Source organism: Onthophagus taurus, chromosome 7 (assembly GCF_036711975.1).
Source record: "Onthophagus taurus isolate NC chromosome 7, IU_Otau_3.0, whole genome shotgun sequence".
NCBI classification, from domain to species: domain Eukaryota; kingdom Metazoa; phylum Arthropoda; class Insecta; order Coleoptera; family Scarabaeidae; genus Onthophagus; species Onthophagus taurus.
Window position 1 is genome coordinate 9,243,574 of NC_091972.1, and position 23,743 is coordinate 9,267,316.

General features: G+C 33.6%; 1 protein-coding gene across 1 annotated transcript; it reads left to right on the forward strand.

The window, feature by feature from the left end:
- Nucleotides 1-2,946: 2,946 nt before the first annotated feature.
- Nucleotides 2,947-12,011, forward strand: LOC111424469 (homeobox protein unplugged-like). Its single transcript, XM_023058004.2, has 2 exons — nt 2,947-3,412; nt 11,085-12,011. Exons 1-2 carry the CDS (start codon nt 3,091-3,093, stop codon nt 11,567-11,569), a joined length of 807 nt encoding a protein of 268 aa, XP_022913772.1. The 5' UTR covers nt 2,947-3,090; the 3' UTR covers nt 11,570-12,011.
- The last annotated feature ends 11,732 nt before the right edge of the window (nt 12,012-23,743 follow it).

Below are 23,743 nucleotides of genomic sequence, written 5' to 3' on the forward strand. Positions count from 1 at the left end.
AGAGGCCAGAAACATTTAAACACTTTATTGCAACAACAACATATAAATGTTTACAGTTATAGGAAGGAGAGCTTTAAACCTGCCCAAATTTGCATTTTTCTGGAATCTCTACAGTTTTCACTTCATCATGGAAACCTTTAAAACCTTCGTAATCTCTCCGTGATTTTGGCATTAGAATCAGTCATTGCTCTATTAATGTAGTGTTGATTGTGCCATGCACATGTAGGTCAAACAATCGAGTCTACTATATTCAAAGTTACTGAAAAGAACCTCTCAAACATTCGAAATTTTCGGCAATACATTGTGCACGAGATAAACAATAATTAAAGTAACTAATAGCTGAATAGCTAATTTACCAAGACACTCCAAATGAAACCCAAAGTTAAGACATTGATGATGAAAGTGCCGTTTCAAACATCTCATGCAAAATTATGTAAGAGACACCTCATTAAGTAGATGCAGGAAATTTTTTTTCTACCAATGTATATATCACAGGTAAAGCGTGCATTTCAGTTAATGTACACATTAGCCAGTCACTGTATATGTTGCAGGCAAATTTTTAATTCAGGTAGATAACTTTTTCCTAGTCAGATACTGTCTGCCTAACAGTAGTTCGTTACAGTTTTATCATTAAATGTCTAGGCAAATACTATTGGACAAGACAAATAGTATGTGTCTAAGCTTGTTTTAGGCAAATACCATTTTTTCGGTACAACAATGCAATATAGAGTAGGTACCTGTTCACAATAAAATAACGTATGTAGTTCCTTTCGTTATCAACCTACTTTTCTTAAATTAAAGTCACTAATGAGTGTCAAACGAATAAAATTCTTTGCGTATCATTTTCAAAAAATGCATAACAGTTTCATATACTTTTATTAAGTTTAATAAAAATACAAATAAACGATTTATTTCTTGAAGACTTAAATACAAAATATAAAAATTTACTTGTTTTGACAATTGTTGCTGGAATGGCATCTACTATTGCACATCATCTTATTTTTGAAACAAGTACACCTTTTTGTACCGCACTGAAATTTCGAAGGCTGGCACTGGCATTTTGACATACCTTGTGCAGGCCTCTCTTAAAGAAATAAAGCATTCCTGAGGTTGGGTTGGGTTGGTTTACAGAGCTATTTGCCTGAAAATAGTTTAGCCATATGCTATTTGCTTAGGAAAGTAGAATTTAGGCTGAAATAAATGGAATAAAACTATTTGCCTATACTATAGGCAGATAGTGTCTGACTAGGAAAAAGCTATTTACTTGAAATAACCATTTGCCTGCGACATATACATTAACGTGACGTTTTAGTAAAAGTATTTATCAGTCATAGAGTGTATACATTTTCTAGTGAATGTGTACATAAACTAGGCAGCGTATGCATTTGCTAACAGATGTTAGTAAAAGTTATAACAAAGAAAATTTACGGCATATTTTTTTTAATGGAAGGTATGGCATGTAGTGCAAGTAGTAAGTATAGTAGTAACCATTTTTTGGGTTGGGTTGGGTTTCGTTATGTAATATACTAGTAAACGTACTTTAAGCTTTAACTGAGTGTGATTAGTAATTATATACATCAACTAGTAAAAGTTTACATTTCGTATTTTATATACACATTAACTAGATAAATTAGTTAATGTATGCATTGACTAGACAATGTGTACATTCACGGAATGAATGCTTTAACTGTAACATATACATATAACGGTTAACATTCATCACTCGAGCAATGAAGTTTTTTATGCAAGTAGGAAAATATTGCAAAGGACACCAAAATGGATTTGGAAACCATGTAGCAAATCAATTATGACAGCTACCGTTGCCCCGAACATTATAAATTTAACAGGATTTTCAAATTAAGTTGACAAGAGAACAAATATGATCTCAGACCTGACACTGTCATCAGCCACGTTAACAAATACTTCATGCCAATTATTACGCCTGGTAAGCTAATTTAGAGATGGTTATTTGCATTTACTTTGTTTTTGCCGGGTTTTGATAACATGAGGATTAAGGCCTTTTTCCAAGAAAGTGGGAACTTACCCACTACAAATTTGATGATTATGTTTGGAATTAGATTGTAACATGGTGCTTGTTTTCTCCCTTTTTCATGTTTCCTTTCAAAGTTTTTCAGGTAATAATACAGTTTTTAATGGTTTTGCAAATTTCAACATTGATTCTGCAATAGAGGATTTAGACTTTAGACAGAGGATATTTAAATATTATTTATAAATCTAATCAATCATTAACATGTCAATAACAATACAGAAATGAAAACATGATTACTAAAGCAACTAATAACAAGTGAGGTATGAACATCTGAACCATTTAAAATGTTTAATGTTTGCAGAAAAAACATATAAAGAAGTGTTGTTTTTTTAACGAAAGGGTTATTTTTTTAATCATTAGGTCTTCAAGCTTCTGAAGAATATTGTAGTGTCCTCGTTAATTATTTAATTAGGAATATTACACTAATAAAGACACGATGATCGATTTCCATTAATAACTTCCCTATGAATATTCAACGCCATAATGGAAAGACTGAAGATAGCTGGTTAATTAAGTTTGTATTGTGGTAATTTCGAGTGGAGCTTCGGTGGCCTTACATCGTCCAACGCAAATCGAGCTTTTCGCAGTGAAATTTCGCTTAATTACAATGTCGCCATAAAACGAATCCGTTTACCTTCAAGCGGTGTCACGACGCCGTCGGGGACTCACCGCGGGGAATCGCTCAGGGCGGGAGAGAAATTAACAGGGTTTCGATCCCACCACGTCCGTTCAGCCCCGCTCGAGCGGTAATTAATTTCTCCATCCGGCATTAGCCGCAACGGTCCCCCCGGCGAATTGCTTTTCGTACCAGGATTGGAGACTTCGGAGCCAACGAACTGTCTGGAGGCGGAGCGCCATCGACGAAAGCCCGTCCCAGCGATTACCATTTCCGAGAGGACCCCCAGAACGGGAACGACCGAGTTCGAAGCGCGACACAACCACGAAAGCTTGCAGGCAGTGTGTAATTTTAAAAACTTTTAAGATTAAGTAGGGGCAAAAAACAAATGTGTGTGCGTTTTTAATTTTTCTCAAAATAAATAATGGAAATGAAAAGTGATGAGGATGCTGCGAAAGCTGTTACGTCTGTTGAAGAGTTAATTAAGCCCGTTCCGAAACCGTTTTCGATCGAGGCGCTTATCGGCGATGATAGACCGAGGAGAAAAATTAATAATAATCCTTGGGAGGTTGTCGTCCACCAAAGTTATCAACATCATCATAGTGAACATCATCATCTGCATCAGATTGATGGTCGAATTCAAAATGTTGTGGTACATCAGAATGTTGGGCATAGGGATACTGATTCGGATGGAAGCGTTGATATGGATTTGGCACAAGATTTATCTAGTAGGAGTCAAAGAGATAGTAAGTACTCATAAGATTTAGACATTATTAAACTATAACATGAAATATTTTTGCCATAACACAAATTAGTTCATTATGAACTTTATGAAGGAAAAATATTTCATGCCAACAGATATTGGGTAAAATGATCCACTTTTTGAACTTCGAATTAAGATATAGACTCAATTTTCAATATAACACATTAACCAATTAGCCAAACCACATTAAACGTTCAACAATACCAAATTCCTAAGACATAAGATATACATATATTATTAACAAACCAAAAAACGTTCTTCACACTACATTATAACTGTAATAAGTTATGGTCATTTCAAATATGACAAAGGCGGCATTTTTAATGTAAGCATGTAAAAAAGAAAGTTCGTCGCGTATATCGTCGTCAATGAATATACACAAAGTTCATTGTTTTCGATTCTCCTTTCGTTTTGTATTCGCCGACAAAAATTTCGGCTTTTTTGATCTAGCGACGGCGCGCCTGCCGCGTCTTTCGCGGTCCCTACCTTACTGCTTATTAATTATTCGATAATTGTCCGGTTCGTAAAAAGCCGAAGCGATTAATAAGCACCCGCGGGATACGGAGAGTCGGCGTCGTTTCCTATTTCTTTTTGATCTTTCGCTCGCCTTGTTGACGTCGTCCACGTTTGGTGCGCGCTGTGTTTGATGTGTACAGGTAGGAACGACAGGGAAGATCTCGTCGCGCATATTAATCGAAATCGAGAAACGTCGATCGTCGTCACCAAAGCCACCATCTAAAGAATTACCAACCGGTGGTAATAAAGTCTTGATGTAGACTTATTTAAATATGACGTGTACAAATGCGGATGTCACGTGACTCATTGCAGGTATAAAACGTTTATAACACATTTATATAGATTCAATCAATTGTAGATTATTCAGTACATAATTCTCGATACAGGTAATTTATTGGTGTAAGTTCTTACTCAAATAATTATATGTATTTAAGTAACCTCGATTGTTGATGTAAAATTGTTGATATGTCATTATCATCCTTATCAGTACGCAACATTCTTTGGCAGTTTTCTACTTTGACTACCTTCTTCTTTCTCTTTCCTGCAATGGGTAATATATCTGATTTGATTGTTTCTATAAGAAAATTTTGTCCATCCTAGTTCCGATTCTGTACTGCTGATACTGAGGTTCTTGTATTTGCCTCATTTCATTGCTTTAATCTAATGGGACTAAACATTTCATCATGAACCACACTTTTTAAAGTGGTTATATTCCAGCTTTCCTAAATCCCTATATTAACAAATTTCCTTTTTGGAAGCTATAGTCAATATTTTTCCTTTGCCATGTTACTAATTCTTGGTCCCATATGGTTTTTAAGGATTTAAATATACTTACTTAGATCAACAGACTGCAATAAATAACTTGTATGTTTAGATAACTTCAAAATTGTAACATTGGCTACTGCGGCAATTTCTATTAAGCTTAATGACCATCGGATATCAACAAATGTGAACACTTAGATGAAACTGGTTTTAGAAAGTTTTTTTCAAAAAAATTTTCATAAACTGTTGCTGCGATCCAGCTATTGGCCATTGTAACAAATTTGTTCCCGAAAATCCAGTATTTTCTGGTACACGCCGCTGATCCCAGATATTGTTTCCCTTGAATATGATGAGAGGTGTATTTTGAAACAGTAATATTCTCTCTCCCTGGACCACTGGGATTGGTTTTGTCGACATTCCATACTTATGTAGAACAATTTTCCAGTGTTAAAAAAAATAAATGTATCGTCTTAAGAGAGAAAATATTAATTTATTGTAAATGGATCACAAAATTATTCCCTTACCTCTCTTTTCGACTTTGATATTTTTTCAAGGATTAGTTTTTTCTTTTCTTGGACTCAAGAACCATATTACATTAAACACCGTTGAAACCATATTTTTCCATTATTCAGCATCCATCTGAAAGCTGTTCTTCATTAAGAAATAACAATGTTATAAACTTTAGTCCATGAGTTCCTTTTAATTGGTTTAATATTGTATTTAAGGTAATTTTATGTTTCACTTGCTGCATAAATATTTATCCGTCCAGTTTAATTGCTTCTAACATAATTTCGAACCATATCGGATCTAAAACAAAACAAATATAACAACTAAAATACTTCACTGAAAAACAAAGTTGTGTATATACTTTAATTGAAGCGAAATCATCAATAGATACTTATTTAAATGACATTTAGGGTATTTAAAGGTTAAACTTAAATAAAAAACAATAAAAAATTATGGACTATTATCTCCTTTTTTACAACTGCGTGGCTTCAATTTATCTCACTCATTATTAAAATGTTGTTTTCACATAGCAAGTAGAAATAATTTATAAGCGAGTACCTTGGTATTTTCATATTAATTTAATTAAATTGTTGGGTTGTGAGTTTAATATGCCTGAAAATCACATTGTTGTATACTAGCTTTATAAATTGCTACGTAGGACGATTCAAAGCATAAAGTATAGACATTTTGTGCCAGAGCAATTTTCATCACCTGCTTAAGTTCAAGTGAACGTTTTGCTTTTACGATTCATTAACTAATAAACTATTAATAGTTAACATTTGGCACCAATATATTTCTGGTCATAAGAATAGAAGTTGCATTGTATCTTCATTAAATCTTAAAATTATGAAATTATTAAACAGTTAATTTATTAAGAATAACAAAGAAAAATTATATTAAATAACATTGTTGTTATTGTATTACATTTTTACTCTGTAATTAAATTTCTAGTGATACTTGACACAAATTAGTTTTTATCGTTCAGATCGACTTGGGAGTAACAACTTTTTTCAAAGGGTTCAGATTTACCCCTTTTTATATCGGGACTTCGACTCAATAAGCAAGTATACTGTCAGAGCTAAAGTTGTAGTTCTGAAAATGCATGGATTTTGTATCGTCAGTCTGTTGTACCTACATCTTTTCGTCGTCAAAACATAGACAACATCAATATAAACATTTTGATTTGACTAAATCAGCAAAATACAGCAAAGCAAAGAGCACAATCTCGAAAGCTTTTTTCATTTTATAGTCGTCAGTGTAGTTAACTGATTTTGATGATATGAGTGGGAGTTGAGGGGAGTGATTCGAAGTCATAAACCCCTAATTGATCTGCTCCATAGATTTAATAATTGCATTGATATGACAAACATATGTCAAATAAATTCGCTGAACATCGATGTCTTTTCAATGATATCTTTTTAGACAAACTTTGATTAAGCTCTCAACCTCTTTCTTCTCTTTTCTTAATCATGAGTTTTTAAGGATGATCCCAAGTTCGGTCGAGTCCACTTTATGTGTTTAAGATAACTTACAGACTATCACTTTTTATGAAAATGGGCAGAGAATCGAGTTTTTGTTTAATTTGCCAACAATAAGTTATGTTTTACGTTTTAGTGGCCTTTTCTTAAAACTTATTTTCATCAGTTGCAACAAATTACTCGACTTTGATTAAATCTTCTTTGTGGGGAAGAATACTTGCGTATTCATAATTGATTTAAATAGTTCGAGCTTGCTTTCTGAATCTGCTCTCCATGTTCCTCTATCTCATTTTATACTAGATATTATTATTACGTTTCTACTAAACAGTAATATCACGTCAGGATTAGGTGAAATAAGTAGAAAGGCGGAATCAACTCCAGCCGTACGTGGTGGATTTTACTTCGGAATGTAGATAAATGCATTCCTGCGTCCAAGTGAGGTCATCTGATAAGGACGATAAATGAAATCATTGATTTCTTCACATTTCTTCATTCGATTCTGATTTAATAGACGAGATATTCAGATTACAGGACTAGAAACGAGGAACAGAACGAACGAGTCGCAACTACAAACCATTTCCTTCATTTAATATACGTCGATACTCGTTAATAATACTTCGGTTTCTTTCGAAGTCTCAAATATCCTTCGTAACTTTAATTCATTTTTTATTTATTATAACAACGCTGTTTATTTAGTTATTGTTATTTTTACTAATATTTCTTTGTTTAGAAAATAAAAAAGATATGAAAATAACGAAATAAAGAAAAATATCCTATATTTCCTTGTTCTAATTATCTCACAACTTCAATTTGTAAGACCAATTTGAAGAGTAATTCACTTAATGACTGCGCGACAATAACAGTTTTTTTTATACAATACTCCAGTTAATTCAATAATAACATAGCATACATAGCATCCACTTTGCTGAATGGCTGATATTGATGAAAAGATGGAATACATGAATTCTAGTCTTATTAACTTCTTCAATAAAGTGGCGACGCTAAGTGACAACAGTGATGAGCTAAGATCTTTTGTGTCGTAAGTGACAAGCGTAAGTTATTATTCAACACACACCGTCAAGTTCAAATCGTGAATGGTATAGAATCTTACCTAAGTGTTATAACCAACGGTGCAAATATGCAAAAAAATATTATTACTACGAAGAGCTTTTTTGGAGTCACTTCGACTTATCTAAATAGAAAGGATAATCTGTTAAAATCGTTCAAATCCATTTAATTCTACTCAAAAGTTGCTTAAAACTAGATAAAGTAGTATTTCTGTTTGCTAGATTTACCCCTAAAATAAAAAAAAAATATACTGTATTAAAAGATTATTCTATATTACTCCTAAACATGCTTAATCTATTATTTAAAAAATCGAATACACTGCAAATAGCCTCGTTTCTGGTAGCAGAGAACATTCAAAGTATAATAGATCATTGTCAAATAAATTAATCAGTGAAGAACATGTTTTGAATTAAATAACGTTTTAACTAACCACATTTTTAAGTGAAAATCCTTCGAAAACAATTAGAAATACCCCGATTAAATTAATGCCTAATGGTACATTGTATGTATTTTAAAACAATCCATTTAAACGAAACGTGTTATGAATTAATTAACGATTACCGTCAATTAAAAATCCTCTAAAAACTACAAAAACGAGACAAAAATAAGAATAGAAAATAATAGATTTAAAGTAATAGATACAGTAAACCGTAAATGGTCGTAAAATTGATGCCGCTATAGTATGCGTGCGGTTCGTTTTTAGTGTGAGGGTTGCACATAAAAACAGAGAACGTTTAGGTTAGCAAATCCCTTCAAAAATCGAGACACACTTTTGGAGGGTGAATAAAAAAACTCAATCCCTCCGGCGAGGAGTATAATACTGCTCTTTTCCTGCCAAAAACGGATTGTTTCCACCCTCCTAAGTCGAGTGGCTCGGGTATTGTTACGTTATGAATTAACTACCGCTAGAATATTACGGCTTTTGTCGCTCAAACATTCGTGAATAAATAAGCAGAAGTGATAAAAATAGGATTTAATCTATAAAAAACAAAAAAATTTAAACACGATGTATTGTTTAATTAACTTTTCTTATTTAGGGGTTGGAGTGATCTTAATTCAATTCTCTTATCCAATTTAACATAACGAATGTGTGTTAAGGGGCCGATAATCAGATTGTGGAGTATTACACCCTAACAATTTGTAACGAATGTTAAAGTCCTAATTGGATTATGATAAAAAACAATTTTTAGTACGATTTTGGCCAAATATTATATTTTGATTTGTATATAATTGAATGTTATTTGAATGATGGGGCTTAAAAAAATAAATTCAATTAGTTATGTTTATAACCGATCGGTTTTTATTTGAAAATTATTTCGTTGTATAAGCCGAAACAGCTTGTATAATATTTTTGAATGTTATACATTTTACAATATGAATATTAATTTAGCTATTGATAAGTGGGTAAGTGATTATAATCAAGCTATCTTTCCAGAAATATGAAAAGCACAAATTAGTTATTAATATTATAAAGATCCTTTAACTACAAGGGATTTTTGATTGTTGAGATAAGAACTACCAAAACAAACCTGTATTGATCAGGAAGAACACATGGATGAAGAACAGAATACATAATGCAAAGCTGTAAGATCAATTCTGTAAGGCTTTGATTTTGAAGTAAGAGAGTTGGAACCAACTCGAATTTTATTGCTAGTACTAAATTGCATACGCTATTCAATACAATATTCATATAATATTCTGAAGATGTTCAAAATGTTGCACTGAACATTTTCTGCTTTAAAAGGAAGCGCGCACTCTTTCAAACGACCCGTCATTATCATGAATCATCTGACTTGAACATTCCAGTTCTGGTAAAACCAGCTTCATCAATGAACAGAATGTTAGTTAAGAAATCTGACCGTTCAGCAACTTCCCGTAAAAACTATTGACAGGATGTCGATCTTGCGTGGTAGTCTGGAAAAGTGAGAACTCGTAAATGTTGTATATGGTAAGGGTAAATGAGCTGCTCACCGAGAGTTCTCCAAACAACATGTGCCACACTTGAGCCTGAGTTATTCTTCTGACGCTTGTTTCTGCATTTAAAATTTGTTTTTCTATCTCCGTCGTACATATGGATCTCTGTCTTTCCGTTATTATTATCTGCATGAGAAACATTAGGTATAGCCAACAATTTCCTCAAAATTTTGTGTTTCAGCTTTAGTATATTTGTTTAGCAGTGTGTTCTGATAAGGTTTTCTATACAATCGTTCTGGTTTAAACCATACACTTCGGTAAAGATCAACAGAGATTTTCTGCTGTCTAGCTGCGACGTAAATTTGTGTTGTACGGATTTTCGAGGGAGTTTTGTATTAGCTGCTTATAGTGCTACTCTGAATTTTTCAAAACAAATCAAATTTATGGCTATAGTTTAAACAGAGTCTAATTTTGAGTTGGCTTTTGGCAGGGCTATACAAAATAACTTAACATAAACGAACAACCTTTTCAAAGCACCCAGTTTCCTTTAAATGGTGAAAAATCATATCGGTCAGTTCAGCATTTGAATAGACCATTGCAATTTACTCAAATTTCACTACGGATTTCGCAAAGTCCAACCGATGATTACCCAACCCAAATCCGGATTCTATGATCTATTAAGAATTTGGTCAATAAATGGAGAAATATTTATCTTATCCAGGAAATTACCATAGAGATCCTAATTTCTTTTCTGCAAATATTATTATGTGAAGGTAATAACTTATAATTTTTCTCATTGTGGGTGCCAAATTTAGTTGTTGGATACAAATAGGTATGTAGGTAGGTCGCGTTATTACTCGTGCAACTGTCCGGAAAATAAGTAACGACCACTCCGTCCAAATTGCACATTAAGAACGCGCCATTTCGCAATGAAAACAGACGTTCAAGCAGAAAACGCGCGCTTCGCAGCCACCCAACATAAAAGAGTACAAAGCAAACTAGTACCGGGAAAGCGGGAAGAACTCGCTTATATTTATAATTCGGCTCCTTTTGTTTCGCCGGTCGCGCTTAATAAGTATTTTTAGCGTTTCCGCGAAACGCGACGCCGCCGTCACGAATAAAAAATCGAGTCCCCCTTCACGTTTTTTCCTTTTGCCTGAACTGCGCGGGGGGGTCTCGGTCTCTCACGGTCTCTCCTTTGTATTCGGCGACTATTTGACCCTCCGCGTTCCCCCAGTTCTCGAAAAATATTCATTAGCTGGTTACGTGCTCGAAATAATCGGCAGCTAAAAAAAAATATAAGTATTCACTTCTCTATAATCCATTTGATCACCAAACAAATTATATGTATATACAATCAAAACAGCTCCAAACGAAAAGTTTTAAATTACGTTTGTTTTAATATTTTAGGTTCAGATTTAGAAGAAGACGTTGAAGAGTCACAATCCTCAGAGGGTCAGTGCGATGGAAATGGTTCCACGAAAGCACGACGAAGAAGAACTGCATTCACCAGCGAACAATTACTCGAATTAGAGCGAGAATTTCACGCGAAAAAATACCTCTCCTTAACAGAACGTAGTCAAATAGCGGCCGCGTTACGTTTGAGTGAGGTTCAGGTGAAAATTTGGTTCCAAAATCGTCGGGCAAAATGGAAGCGTGTTAAAGCCGGGTTAGGTGCCGGTCCGCATCATCAACAAAAAGGAGCTGGGACGCAACAGAACAAGAGCAAGCTAGTAGTGCCGATTCCGGTTCACGTTAACAGATTCGCCGTCAGAAGTCAACATCAGCAACTGGAACGAGCCCTTGGGGATTTAGCCGGGAGGGTATTGGCATCGCATGCTGCTCTCAGAGCCGGTTTGGACTTGCACGGTTTCCAAGGCGGACCGCCTCGTTGACGAAAAGAAGGATAAGTTTAAGCCGGGTGTAAGATGTAATTATAGCGACACGTGTATGTTGGTTTATACGGTGATTTGAAAGGATGATAGTTTTTTTATTTACCTGGTTAGGTATGTTATTCTTTTCTATATGCGATTTAAAAATTGGATTTTCATTTCAAAATTATGATAAATAGGATTTTTTAGAATTTTTAAACTAGCTGAAAACATTGCGAAAATCCAAGAAAAAATCGCATATAAATAAAGAAATAAAAATAGGTTATAAGTGACCAAAATAATTGTATATACATAACACGTAAGTCTCAACACTACTTATTGTGGTAGAAGTAAAAAAAGAGAGTTTGGTTGGATACAGAGTAGCTACGAACAGTAATGTACGTGTGCAATATAATTTTTAAATAAAATCCCTTGTATAGTTCGAGATTAATATTGTTTTAAGAAATTTATTCGTTTTTATTGTTCACCACTCACGTAAAAAAATGGACAAAATGCAGATGGGTCGATAAAGGTAAGTAATATATAGAGCTAATATCACTCAGTTAATAATGAAATTATAGCTTAAAAAAAAAGGTGCTTGAAAATCGATTGTATCAATATTTATTGATACAATAAGGTTCCAGTTTTGTCGCGTCCATAATGTGATTCACTGCTTCCGTTCCAATTCACTTTATCAATACATTTCCGAATTCCTTTACTGTACATCCTTATGAAATAATCATCCATAAGGATGTATCCCGGAATTTACTATTTTATTCAACTTTCTCGTTCCTCTTTTTGCTTTATCTTTTCTTTGTTTTTGGTCTGATCGAAATTCAAGACAAGTCTTTGTTCTGTTTTTATTTATTCATTAATGATCCATACTTGCCAAGATCTTTCTATTGCATAATTTCATTGCCTATTCTAACCTTCTAGATGTTGCTCCAAGAGATCACATATACAATTAATACGGAGATAACTGCAACGACATTACCTGCATCATAAATCTAAGAACCTACCTCTAAAGTGTATCAATTATGACCAAGAAAGAATCGCAGAGATCTTGTATCAAAAAAAAAAGCATAATTATAAAGCCGTTGGTACGATATCAAAACGGTACTGGCCATATTCCTTACACGGATACCAACAGAAGAAGAAAGAATGTCTATCATGTCATTTTGTTCAACGCTTAGCCCATATCAGTGCTTTTAAAGGAAAGACAATGGCAGAGAAGAAGCAGTTAATAGATATCGAGTGGGAGCTATTGATTTTGGAAGTTTAAAACTTGCAGTTTCCTTTCATGCAAAAAAATTCCACCATACCCGAGAGAATGGACATAGGCGGCAGTGCGGATCAAAATGTTTGTGCTGAAGTTTTTCCGACCATATCTTCCCCTGTTGGTCATAGGGGAAAAAAGATAAAAAGATGTACAAGAAAGAATGTAAATGTGGCAAAAGTAGAAAAGAATCATCAATTATTTTTAAGTCTACTGCCTATCCCTAAACGTTTACAAAATTGAAAAACTTATAAAAATGTCCACACCAATACTCTATACTGCGTACACGTTATTATAAACAGCCATGAGTCCAGGACTCTACAACAACGAGCCCAACACAATCACATCTTCTTAGGTTTGGAATCCTGAAAATTGAGACAACCTAAGCGCTCTAACACCTCGAAGTAGCACTAGCGATGTTTGTTATTTCTAAAGATAGAAATGTAGAATGTGAAATGTATTGTTTGTGGATTGAATTGGTTGAACCAGTCTTTCTTCGGGTGTCACTTGCTATTGAAGATCTAGCTGTTTCTTCGTCAAATGTCTTCTAGTAATCTTCTAGTCCTGTTTATAGGGCGATCGCCATACTTCCTTTTGGTTTTAAGGTGCGGTTCCATAGTTTAACTACTTCATTATGACATCATGATAATAACTACAGAAGGTGAAATCCTGACGCTCTGTATCGTTACCGAGGGTGCTCATTACTCGTATCATATCCGGAGCCTCAACTCTTGAAATAATGTTTATAGAACACCAATCAATGTTGTATGTGGCCATAAACAAACTATTAAAAAGCTGCTAGAAAGACTCACTCTGCGATTTCAGCTCTAAGAACATACTTAGGAAATGTAGAGCAGATAATCTACTCACGATAGATTTAGAAACATAAGCAACCAAATATTCATTTTTCATTACATGCAGAAATTATAATCGCATAACACTTCTAAAAGCTGCCACCATGTGTAATTAAAGTATTACCATCGAGCCAAACTCAGACTGGTAATAACTACAGTTTGAAAACTGCCAAAATGCAAAGAAGCAGTTGAAAAAGTACTACAAGATCTCATAATATTCAATCAAAAACCTCTTAGATGCAATCAAACAGCCGACTTCGTCGCCAATGTCAGCAATCACCAAACGCAAAGTTGAAAACAATATTGAACAGATTGACCCTCCTAGTCTCATTACAATTGGATGCGTTTTGAAGAATAATACATTATACTTAGAAATATAGGATAAGCAGGCTGGAACTGGTTATGGATAATCTTCTTTTAACTCTTTATGAATTTTTAGTCCATAATGCATTTCTCCATCAGTTTTAATTTTTTATTGATTCTTTTAATAAAACAATTCATTTTGATATTTTGTAGATTCTTTATTCCTAGAAAACTAGGATAGCTAGGCTGAGGCGATATATCCATGGCTTTTTAAGTGCACATTTATAGTTTATATTTTTATTAATAATAATAAGGGTCAATAAATAAACAAATATGTATAGTAAAAACTAAATTTCTTCTATAGATTTCCCCTACTATCCGTGCAAAAAGTCAAGGCCCCTCACTTTAGAGATCGATATCTTCGCAACCGCTCGATAAAAAAAATTGCGACAAAGTTTGTTGTAATCACTGAACATTTCTACGTAACATATGTTAATTTGAAAATTTTCGGATCTACGATTTTCCTTTTATCGTGAGTTAAATGAAAAAAGTACACGATTTTTTACAGTACCGGCAACTTTGTTAACTTTGCAATTTTTTTTCTTGAAAAGTATCGTACGAAAAAATTTGCATTTTGAACAGGTGGTAGCCTGGTGTGTTCTTAATGAGTGGCATATTTTATTTTTTCGATATTCCATACATTTTCGCGGAAAATCGCGGTTTAGTAAGACGCCGTTATGTCGAAAACAGCTGGGACAGTACGTCGCGCCTTTATCTTACTTACATAAAGAAATAAGGCGCGACGTCCTGTCTGGGACGCACCATCTGTTCCGATTGGAAGGAAACCCCGTCACCCCGCAGAACTTATGTCTGTTTCTCTTTAATTTATCATTCCATTAAATCGCTCTTAAAAAATCATTCTAATTTTGAAAAACTGACAAGGGAATCCAATAACTGACATTATTTGACATATTTTGATCAAATCAGCGAGGAAATCCGCCAGGTGGTTTTCGAAATAACCGCATCCTACTAATCCGCGATTTTCCGCGAAACTATATGGAATATCGAAAAAATAAAATATGCCCCACATTAAGAACACATCGGTTTACCACCAATTAAAATTTGAATTTTTTTCGTCAAATAGTTTTGGAGAAAAAAAATCGCAAATTAGACAAGGTTGCTGGCACTTTCAAAAATCGGGTACTTTTTTCACTTAACTCGTGATAAAAGAAAAATCGCGGACCCGAAAATTTCCAAATTAACATGTGATACGCAGAAATGTTCACTGATTACAATAAACTTTACCCCAATTTTTTCCATCGAGCGGTTACGAAGATATCGATCTCTAAAGTGAGGGGCCTTGACTTTTTGCACGGATAGTAGTATGTTTCAACTTGTTAACGATGCAATATGATTTCAAGACAACTCAGTTGTATAAATGTTGTACTTTAGTTTTGTTCATTATCATCATCCTCTGCAGCTTTTTCTGCTAGATGTTATGTTATTATTCGTGGTGTGTTATACTCATTCCATAACGTATCAGGTGTTATAGGAATTTCGTAAACCTTATAAAGATGTTTCAGTTTTTATCTGATACTAAGTAATGTAATATAGGGAGGATATAAAATCACAACTGTTTTTGTAGCTTTTCGTGATCGTTTTACTATTACTACTTTTTTCTTTATCTTTCTGCAGAAATAATAAATCATGATCAGAAATTTAATCTTTGAATATACTATGTCTGCCTCTTTAATTACTTTTCGCAAATTAGTTTGCTGTCAAATGGTATTATTGATATCTTCAACTTACTTCTTGATTTAATGTATATTCGTTTTGTTTTAATTCCATTTTTAATCACTCTGTGTTTGATAATAGCCACATCCTTAATAATATTATTATTTATATTACATATAAATATTATATTATTTTCATCGTTATAGTCATAAAAATTCTAATACAGCAGTTATTAAATATTCGGTTTTTATTGAATAATATAATCTAAACAACGGTAACTTGCGAAATTGATGAATCGTTAACACAAGAAGCAGCTGACTGTTCAACTTCAGCAAATCTACCACCTGGGCCTCGATGGTATACTGTCGCAAGGGGTGACAAATTTCTCCACGCCCACTTGATCCTTGACGCCGTGACTTTTCAAGCCGTGTCGGATTTAGCGAATGCACAACCAAATGTCGTACCGTACGTATCTTTTTTTGAGGGTCCCACGGATTACAAATACTATAATAATTCCTAATATAATAGCTTCGAGGGACAATCGGTGTTGTATCCCTTTTGTTAAATGGATGCACGTTGTTGAATAAAAAAATTAGTTAATGTGAAATTTTAACAATATAGAACACGCAAAACTTTAGAATTAATCTTTTGGTAGTTGTGGCCTTAAATCATCCTGGTCACAAATTCGTTGATATAATCCGATTATATTATTATTGGAAATCATCGAAATTGAGAAACAATCTGATAAGGTGAATCAACATAAAAATATGAGATATTTTGATTTGGGTTACAAATATTTATCAATGTTAAAAGTTATTTGAACTTGGAGAGTAAAGTGTCCCCAGAGGAGTCTTCTCTAGTAGTAGATTGAGCGACGATTTCGAGGGAATCGTACGTACACAATGACACCATTAGTCCCGCTATAATGTTTCGCAAATTGTTTAGTGGGACGCGCCCGCAATATATCATCGCTTATTGTCGGAGAGGACCACCGTCTTTTGGGCTTATACACGCCCAGGACCACCGTCGGCAGATGACTCGTAAGCACATTTCGTTTCAACCAAGGGAGAGACGTTGATATATTAAGCGACCGCGCAAACCGAGGTTTTTCCCGATCAATTTCGACCAACTCAAACCTTTCTTCTTTCAATAAATTTTCTTTGCAGCAAAAACATAACTTGTTTATCATTAAGGGATTATTTTTTTAAATTAAATCATAAATATACATGTTTCGTATAATCTTTAAAACGATTTCAATCTTGCCTCTAATTTACGTTTAAATTGAGTATACCTTAACACTCGACCGATGAAATTAAATGATATAATTGCCGCAAATTACTTGTACACCCAAAACGGGTTAATCGACGATCTTTACGCGTTGATCGATTGACAATGGGTCGCGATAACTTATACACAAACTCGTCCCAGAATGTACGTCTAATTAGCATTTTTCAGATCTTAAAAGTACCGTACCCACATGTTTAGAGCTTCTAAAAGAGATCCATCGAAATGATAAATATTTTCTTTTTAAGCGTGTTAAGAAAAATAAATTCTCCACCTCTTCAATTAAAATCTATTGAAGTTTACAATTTTATTTTGTTTTATACGATTACAATACCTAACATAATAAAAGTTAAAACATCGGTTATCGTTTAAATTTTTATGGTTCAGAGCGATTATAAAATCGTAATCGCACAAGTATGGGAGTGGCGCTTCCTGTGGAGACATACTTAGTTGAGGATAATGAGGAGAGGATGACTTGCACGCGATTAGATCTATTGATGCTTCGGGGTGAATTTCTAATACGATTAATTCAAAAACATGGTAAAAACTTTAAAGGTTAATATTTAACAGGGATTATTAAAATATGGTAAAACCTCGATATAACGGACCTCGTTAGAACAGACTTCGGATATAACGGAGAAAATATTTATGTTTTGTGTTAGTTCTAGTTTTAGTTATTATTCAACGTTAGATTGTTGTATATTTTTCATTGCATTAAAACTACAACTAACACTAGTCCTAGAACTAGAAACATTCAGAACTAGACAGAACTAGAAAATCCGAATGTTTCTGGTTGTGGGTGTAGTGTTAATTCTAATGATAGTGTTAGTGCTGGTTTTAGTTGTTATTCAGCGTTAGGTTGGTATAAATTTTTCTTTGATCTAAAACTAGAACTAACACTTGACCTAGAACTAGAAACATTCGGATTTAGCCGCACGTCTTTCAAGACGGCTAAACCCGAATGATTCTAGTTCTAGGTCTAATGTGAGTTCTAGTTTTATATTAGCACTATCACTAGAACTAACACAAGACCTAGAACTAGAATCATTCGGGTTTAGCCGTCTTGAAAGACGTGCGGCTAAATCCGAATGTTTCTAGTTCTAGGTCTAGTGTGAGTTCTAGTGATAGTGCACAACTAAAACTAACACTAGACCGAGAACTAGAAATATTCGGATTTAGCCGCACGTCTCTCAAGACGGCTAAACCCGAATGATTTTTGCGCCTGAAGACGCACGGCTAAACCCAAAACTTTCTAGTTCTAGGTCTAGTGTTACTTCTAGTTTTAATTGTTATTCACCGCTGACGTCACAAACGGGCCTTCGAGCTCTGTGCCTGTTCCTGGGATGTAGCAATCCTCATATTTTGTATTTTTGGCTATAACGGACACTCCCTTTCTCATATTAATCTGTTATATCGAGGTTTTACTGTATCTTTAATAAAAAATTAATTCATAAATGTTAAATTTTTTAACACTATACATCTTGTGACAGTTAATTTAGAAACTGAAGATAGAATTAACGAAACACCTTTTTCAACACTTCTCTTCTCTCCCTAAATAATCACCATAACGACCGCCTAACATAAAAAAAAGAAAGTTTTTTTGATACATCCACACCCAAAGAGTCGAGACTCGTAGAGAGAAAGTAATTTGCAGTCGCCTAAATGAGACGATCTACAAAATCACGAAAAGGGGATCTAAACCGGAGCTGAAACGAAAAAAGAATAAACTAGAAAAAATTCGAACCGTTTAGGTTCTTTTCTCGGTGCGTTGTCATCTGTCGGTCTCTGAGCGTGTGCCGCTGAATCCGCGTTTCCCGGGGCCTTCCTCCAAATTGGTCGGTCGGTTTCCCTATAAAAAGGGGAACAGCGGGGGAGCGGACGCAGCAACCCCCGGGGTCCAGCCGTTGTTGGGGGCATCGGTGTCGCAATTTGCGGCAAACACGCCCACCTTTCTTTCTCTCTCTTTCTCTCTCTCTCTTCCATTTTGCTGGTCTTTACTCTACAACCAACTCCCCAAAACCTAAATCCTGTTTATATGCGGGGGTGAATTAGAACGACTTTGTGGAAAACCGCGAACGTCATCCGATTAAAAGAGGGAAACGGGGATTGGATTTGTTTAAGTAAATCGCCACTTTAGACTTACTTTATAAAGTATAAAGGCAAAAAATGTACATCGATGTTTACTAATCGTTAATTTAAACATTTATTTATGGAACAATTTGGAAGATTTTTGAAGTTAGGTTAACGAGAGGAGGTACACATCTTTCGCCATCGACCATTAATCGGCTTTTGCATGTCAACAAGCGTAACGAGATACAACGACGCACCCGAAGCAATTACAAACGCTGCTGGAAGCCGTTCACCCTTCCACCAAATGTGTCACCACCCTTTTCCGATACAAAAAAAAGATGAAAGAGATTTTTTCAGTTATTAACGAGTATTTCTTAAAATAAACAATAATCTAGTTTAAACATAAATTACGAAAACGTTGCCTATAAAAGAATTTGCGCTTTTGTGCCATAAAATAATGGGCTTTCAAATAATTGAACTTTAAGTATAAGATGTGTAGATTAAAAGTGGTCACAATTTGGTATACATTCCAAACATATAATACATTGGAATAAATTCTCTAGACATAACAAATTTAGAAATCTATTAACTGTATCAAAATTTAGTTTAGACAACTATGTATATGTTTTTATCATATTTATTTTTTATTCGCAAACAATGGAAGAAAGCCAAAATAAGTCAAAATGACTACTTAAAGAGAAGAAACACTGAACGTGGAATTTATCAACTGAACGTGAAAATGAGAGGTATATACCAAAAGCGGAGTACCACAGGGATCAGTGTTATAATCCTTGTTGTATATATAAATGCCTGATGTGGTGGATCTACCAGTTAAATTATATGCAGATGTTACCTCTGTAATCTGTTCTGGCAATAATAACCTTGAAGAAATCATCATTAAAACAATAGAATGTCTAGAACAATGCTTTGATACAAACAATCTTCAATTAAATATCAACAAAACCGAAGTTATCGAATATGATATAACTAGTATCAGAGAGGAGTTGTAAGTGTAAAAACCTTTAATGGAATCAGTACATTGACTGCTTAGCATTCAAGGTAGCTAAATACATATATTTTATACAGCAAATTATAGATAGAACATCTACTGAGACTATCTTGCTTGCCTATTATAGTTTACTAATCGTTTTGTAAAAATAATGTTACTTATTTACAATGATTTCAACAAATTTACCAGACGAAACTATTCACTATGCATTATTAAACCTCAATAGCTCCAATTATGAAGTGGTGAATTCTAAGCTGGATTAAAATGACAATCACAACCAGAAGAATATTGATAAAATTAAGGTACAGCAAAGTTTGTAGGACTAAATAGTACTTGGGATAGATTCCTTTAATGATGAGTCGCTTCAACGTCTTTCCAGTTCGACGAGGAATGTTTCTGCATGTAGGTCACTAATTTGCACTAAAAAGCGATATTTGAATGTTGAATTTTTTACATACATGGCTTTTTGTACAAATTTACAGAAAAATTTGCTAACACTTCTTCTTCCTAAGATTTCGTCTTCATTGAGGTTGACTACAACTTCGGCAAATCGTTCTTTGTTCTGTGTCGCTCTTAGCAGTTATTGTGGATTTAGACCTCTCCTGGACAGACTTAAGTCTTAGGAATTCGTGTCATCTGTCTCTGTAAATATGCCCCCAGGTTGCTTGTGTTTCGTCACTTGACAATTGTAATTTCTCTATCAATATTCATCTTTGTTAGCGCCAGTCTATTGGTAATGTGTTCCGTCCATGATACTTTAAGCATTATGCGCGTCACCCATATTTCAAATTGTGAGTATCCAATATTCAGTCCAAAAAGAACATCTTTATTAAACTTACTAGGATAAACGGTGTGCTTGTGATATTAAACTAAAGTAACAGAATGGTGATATGAAGATACAGTGAAGTCAATGTGTACTAACTACTCTAAATAGAGATGGAAATTGTTTCCACTAAGATAAGAAGAACGATGTTGGTCACATTTTTTCCACTAGAAAAGATGAGACATTTGAAGAATCCAAATACATGACATAATTACATACAGAGGATAATTGAAACTGAAGAGAAAGAAGACTAAGAAGTTATCTATGCAAAAAGTTTTCTTCTGTTATGTTTTACATCAGCTAATAACTTACAACACATAACGCAGAGAAAGGAAATACTGAAGATTTAATGATGGATATACATGACGAGGAAATAGAGGTCACCGTATTTTTTTATTGACGTTATGGGCGAGGAAGACATCAGTGATCATAAAACTAATAGATTTGATATAAGTGAGAGTTCATCAAGAGTTACTACTAATATAGAGAGAGAAAGAGAGAGTGAAAGGATGATTTCGAAATTTATATAATAAAAGAATTAAAGATGAATGTGACATCATTTTTGATGAGCCATCTGATGTTCTAATAACTAAAACTGAGTTAGATAAATCGAAGCAAGATACAAAGCAACCAAGCAATTGCTGAAGACGAAATTTAAAAGGAAATGCAAGAAGCTAGGTAATTTCCAAATGAGGAAATAATTAAAACGCGAAAAAGTGATTTGGAATAACGCCGACGGGAAACACATTTTACAAGTATTGCCAAAAGAAAATAAATATGTGAAGGAAAACGTACTTATTTTTCTTATATTTGTTTACAAATTATAAAGAGTAAAAAATTATTTTTATTAACAATAAGTGATTTATTTTCATCTATGTATAAAAATCATTTATTCATCAACACATAATAGTAGGGTCGATCGCCCTTCCCGACACGATCATCACATTTACATAATTGAACACCGAAACTTACTCCCTTGTTAATTTACGTCACACCGAAGTTAGTTTGTCTAAAATTGTTCAAAAATACTAGATATACAAAGTATTCTTAAAATTTAATTGAAACCACAAGTTAAGACTATTTTTCTTTATTTTTGTTGGTTCAGATACTTAATGAGAATAACGGTCGTATAAATCACATTGAATTGTTTTCTTACGGATACATAAGAAAAAGTTACAATGTGCCGTAACGATACATTTCGGATATCTATCGTCGTTTGGATCATCTAAATGTAACAACCCATTTTCCTCTTTCCTGATAAATCGCCCAGGCACGCCCATTTTTATGATATACTATCTATTATCTGACAAAAACACATGTACTCCTACAAACTGTGCTGTTCGGGGGACGGGTTCTAAAAGTTTTGGCTGACGTCGTCGGTTCTGCCTACCTCTTCAACTGATCTCTAAATTATTACACATTATTATTCTATCTTTTTTAATAAAGGTTGGTTTTATACTCATATTTATCTAGAATATAATTTATTTTTTCGATAATTTCTTTATGAAATCCCACTAAAATTATATTATAATTGTAAAATCAACATAAAATAATTTCTAACATTTTAAGTTTTAGTGTATTCCTGTGGTTATTAAATCAAGAAATGAATTTTTAAAGTAATAAATTATTTTGAATTTTCCCACAATGTCTATTAAACCATCACTCAATCCGTAGATGGCGTAATATTAAAATAGATTATGAAATATCGTTTCCAAAAATAACTTATTATACGTTGCAATACATAGATAATTTTTTATTTTTTTTTAGCAGAGATAACGGTATAATGAATTTTAAAATAATGTTAGTGTAGGAAATCAATTTAAAAAGAGAAATCAACAAATTTTTAGCAAAGTTTCAAACTAAAATTATAAATTAAATCGATTGCTTTCGTTGTTGACTAGCAGATGTCACCACTAAATAAAAAAAATATGAAAAAATACATTACCTATATAATGGGGTCATACACGATTTTTTTTTTATTATATTTTCTGAAAGTTTATATAAAAATATAGTTACCGTTATTTTTTTTTTTTAATATTTTCGAACAAAGTCATTGTTAAAAAAATTATTGAAAATTTATATAACCATTTGCGCTTTTAAAATTCCCACGTTGATGACGTACGATTCTCACTTTTGCGTCCCCTGCTCCCCGCTCAAATGCGAGAAAGAGATGAACGTCATTTAGGTTGTATTGAAAAGAGATAGAGTGTTTGTAGGTTATGTTTATTATGTTTTGTTCATGGATGTAATAGAGACACTGTATTACATCCATGGTTTTATTTTGACACTGTCACACCGCAAGCGCTATCTAACGGACAATTTAACTTGTTTTAGGCAGTGCGGTTCCTACGTCACAGAAAAGCCGCGAAATTATTTCGTTTGAATATTTGTTATTTTTCACTTCAAATTTCGCAAAATATAAAATTGATCAAAATATTTCTTTTACTTTGTGTTCATGCATATACTTGCATATATCGTTTGACATAAAAATTTTCTCTCAATTTAATAAGTGTGTATGACCCCATTACCTATTTATGCTTAAAGTGTATTTACAGTGAAGTGTGTTTGCAGTGTTAAGGTTTGTAAATGGCGATACTAATTTTTTTATTCGATAATTAATTATTTTAAGTTTTAAGATTAAAGAATTATATTGTCTTAGGTTGCCAGTACTTTCTAAACTAAAAAATTGTTGAAAATCTTATTAACTATCGTTTTAAAAGTACTCTAACAGTATGTTTAGGTTCATATCCCGAAATAACCGGAGTAATACGTAACTAAATTTGTTACAAAACCCAGTTTAAAATCAAGATTTTGTAATTATCACCGCCATCTAGTAGACAATTAA

Coding starts and splice junctions, on each gene's coding strand:
- LOC111424469 (XM_023058004.2), top strand. CDS start 3,091: ATGGAAATGAAAAGTGATGAGGATGCTGCGAAAGCTGTTACGTCTGTT. Junction 3,413..11,084: donor TAGTAGGAGTCAAAGAGATA/GTAAGTACTCAT, acceptor TTAATATTTTAG/GTTCAGATTTAGAAGAAGAC.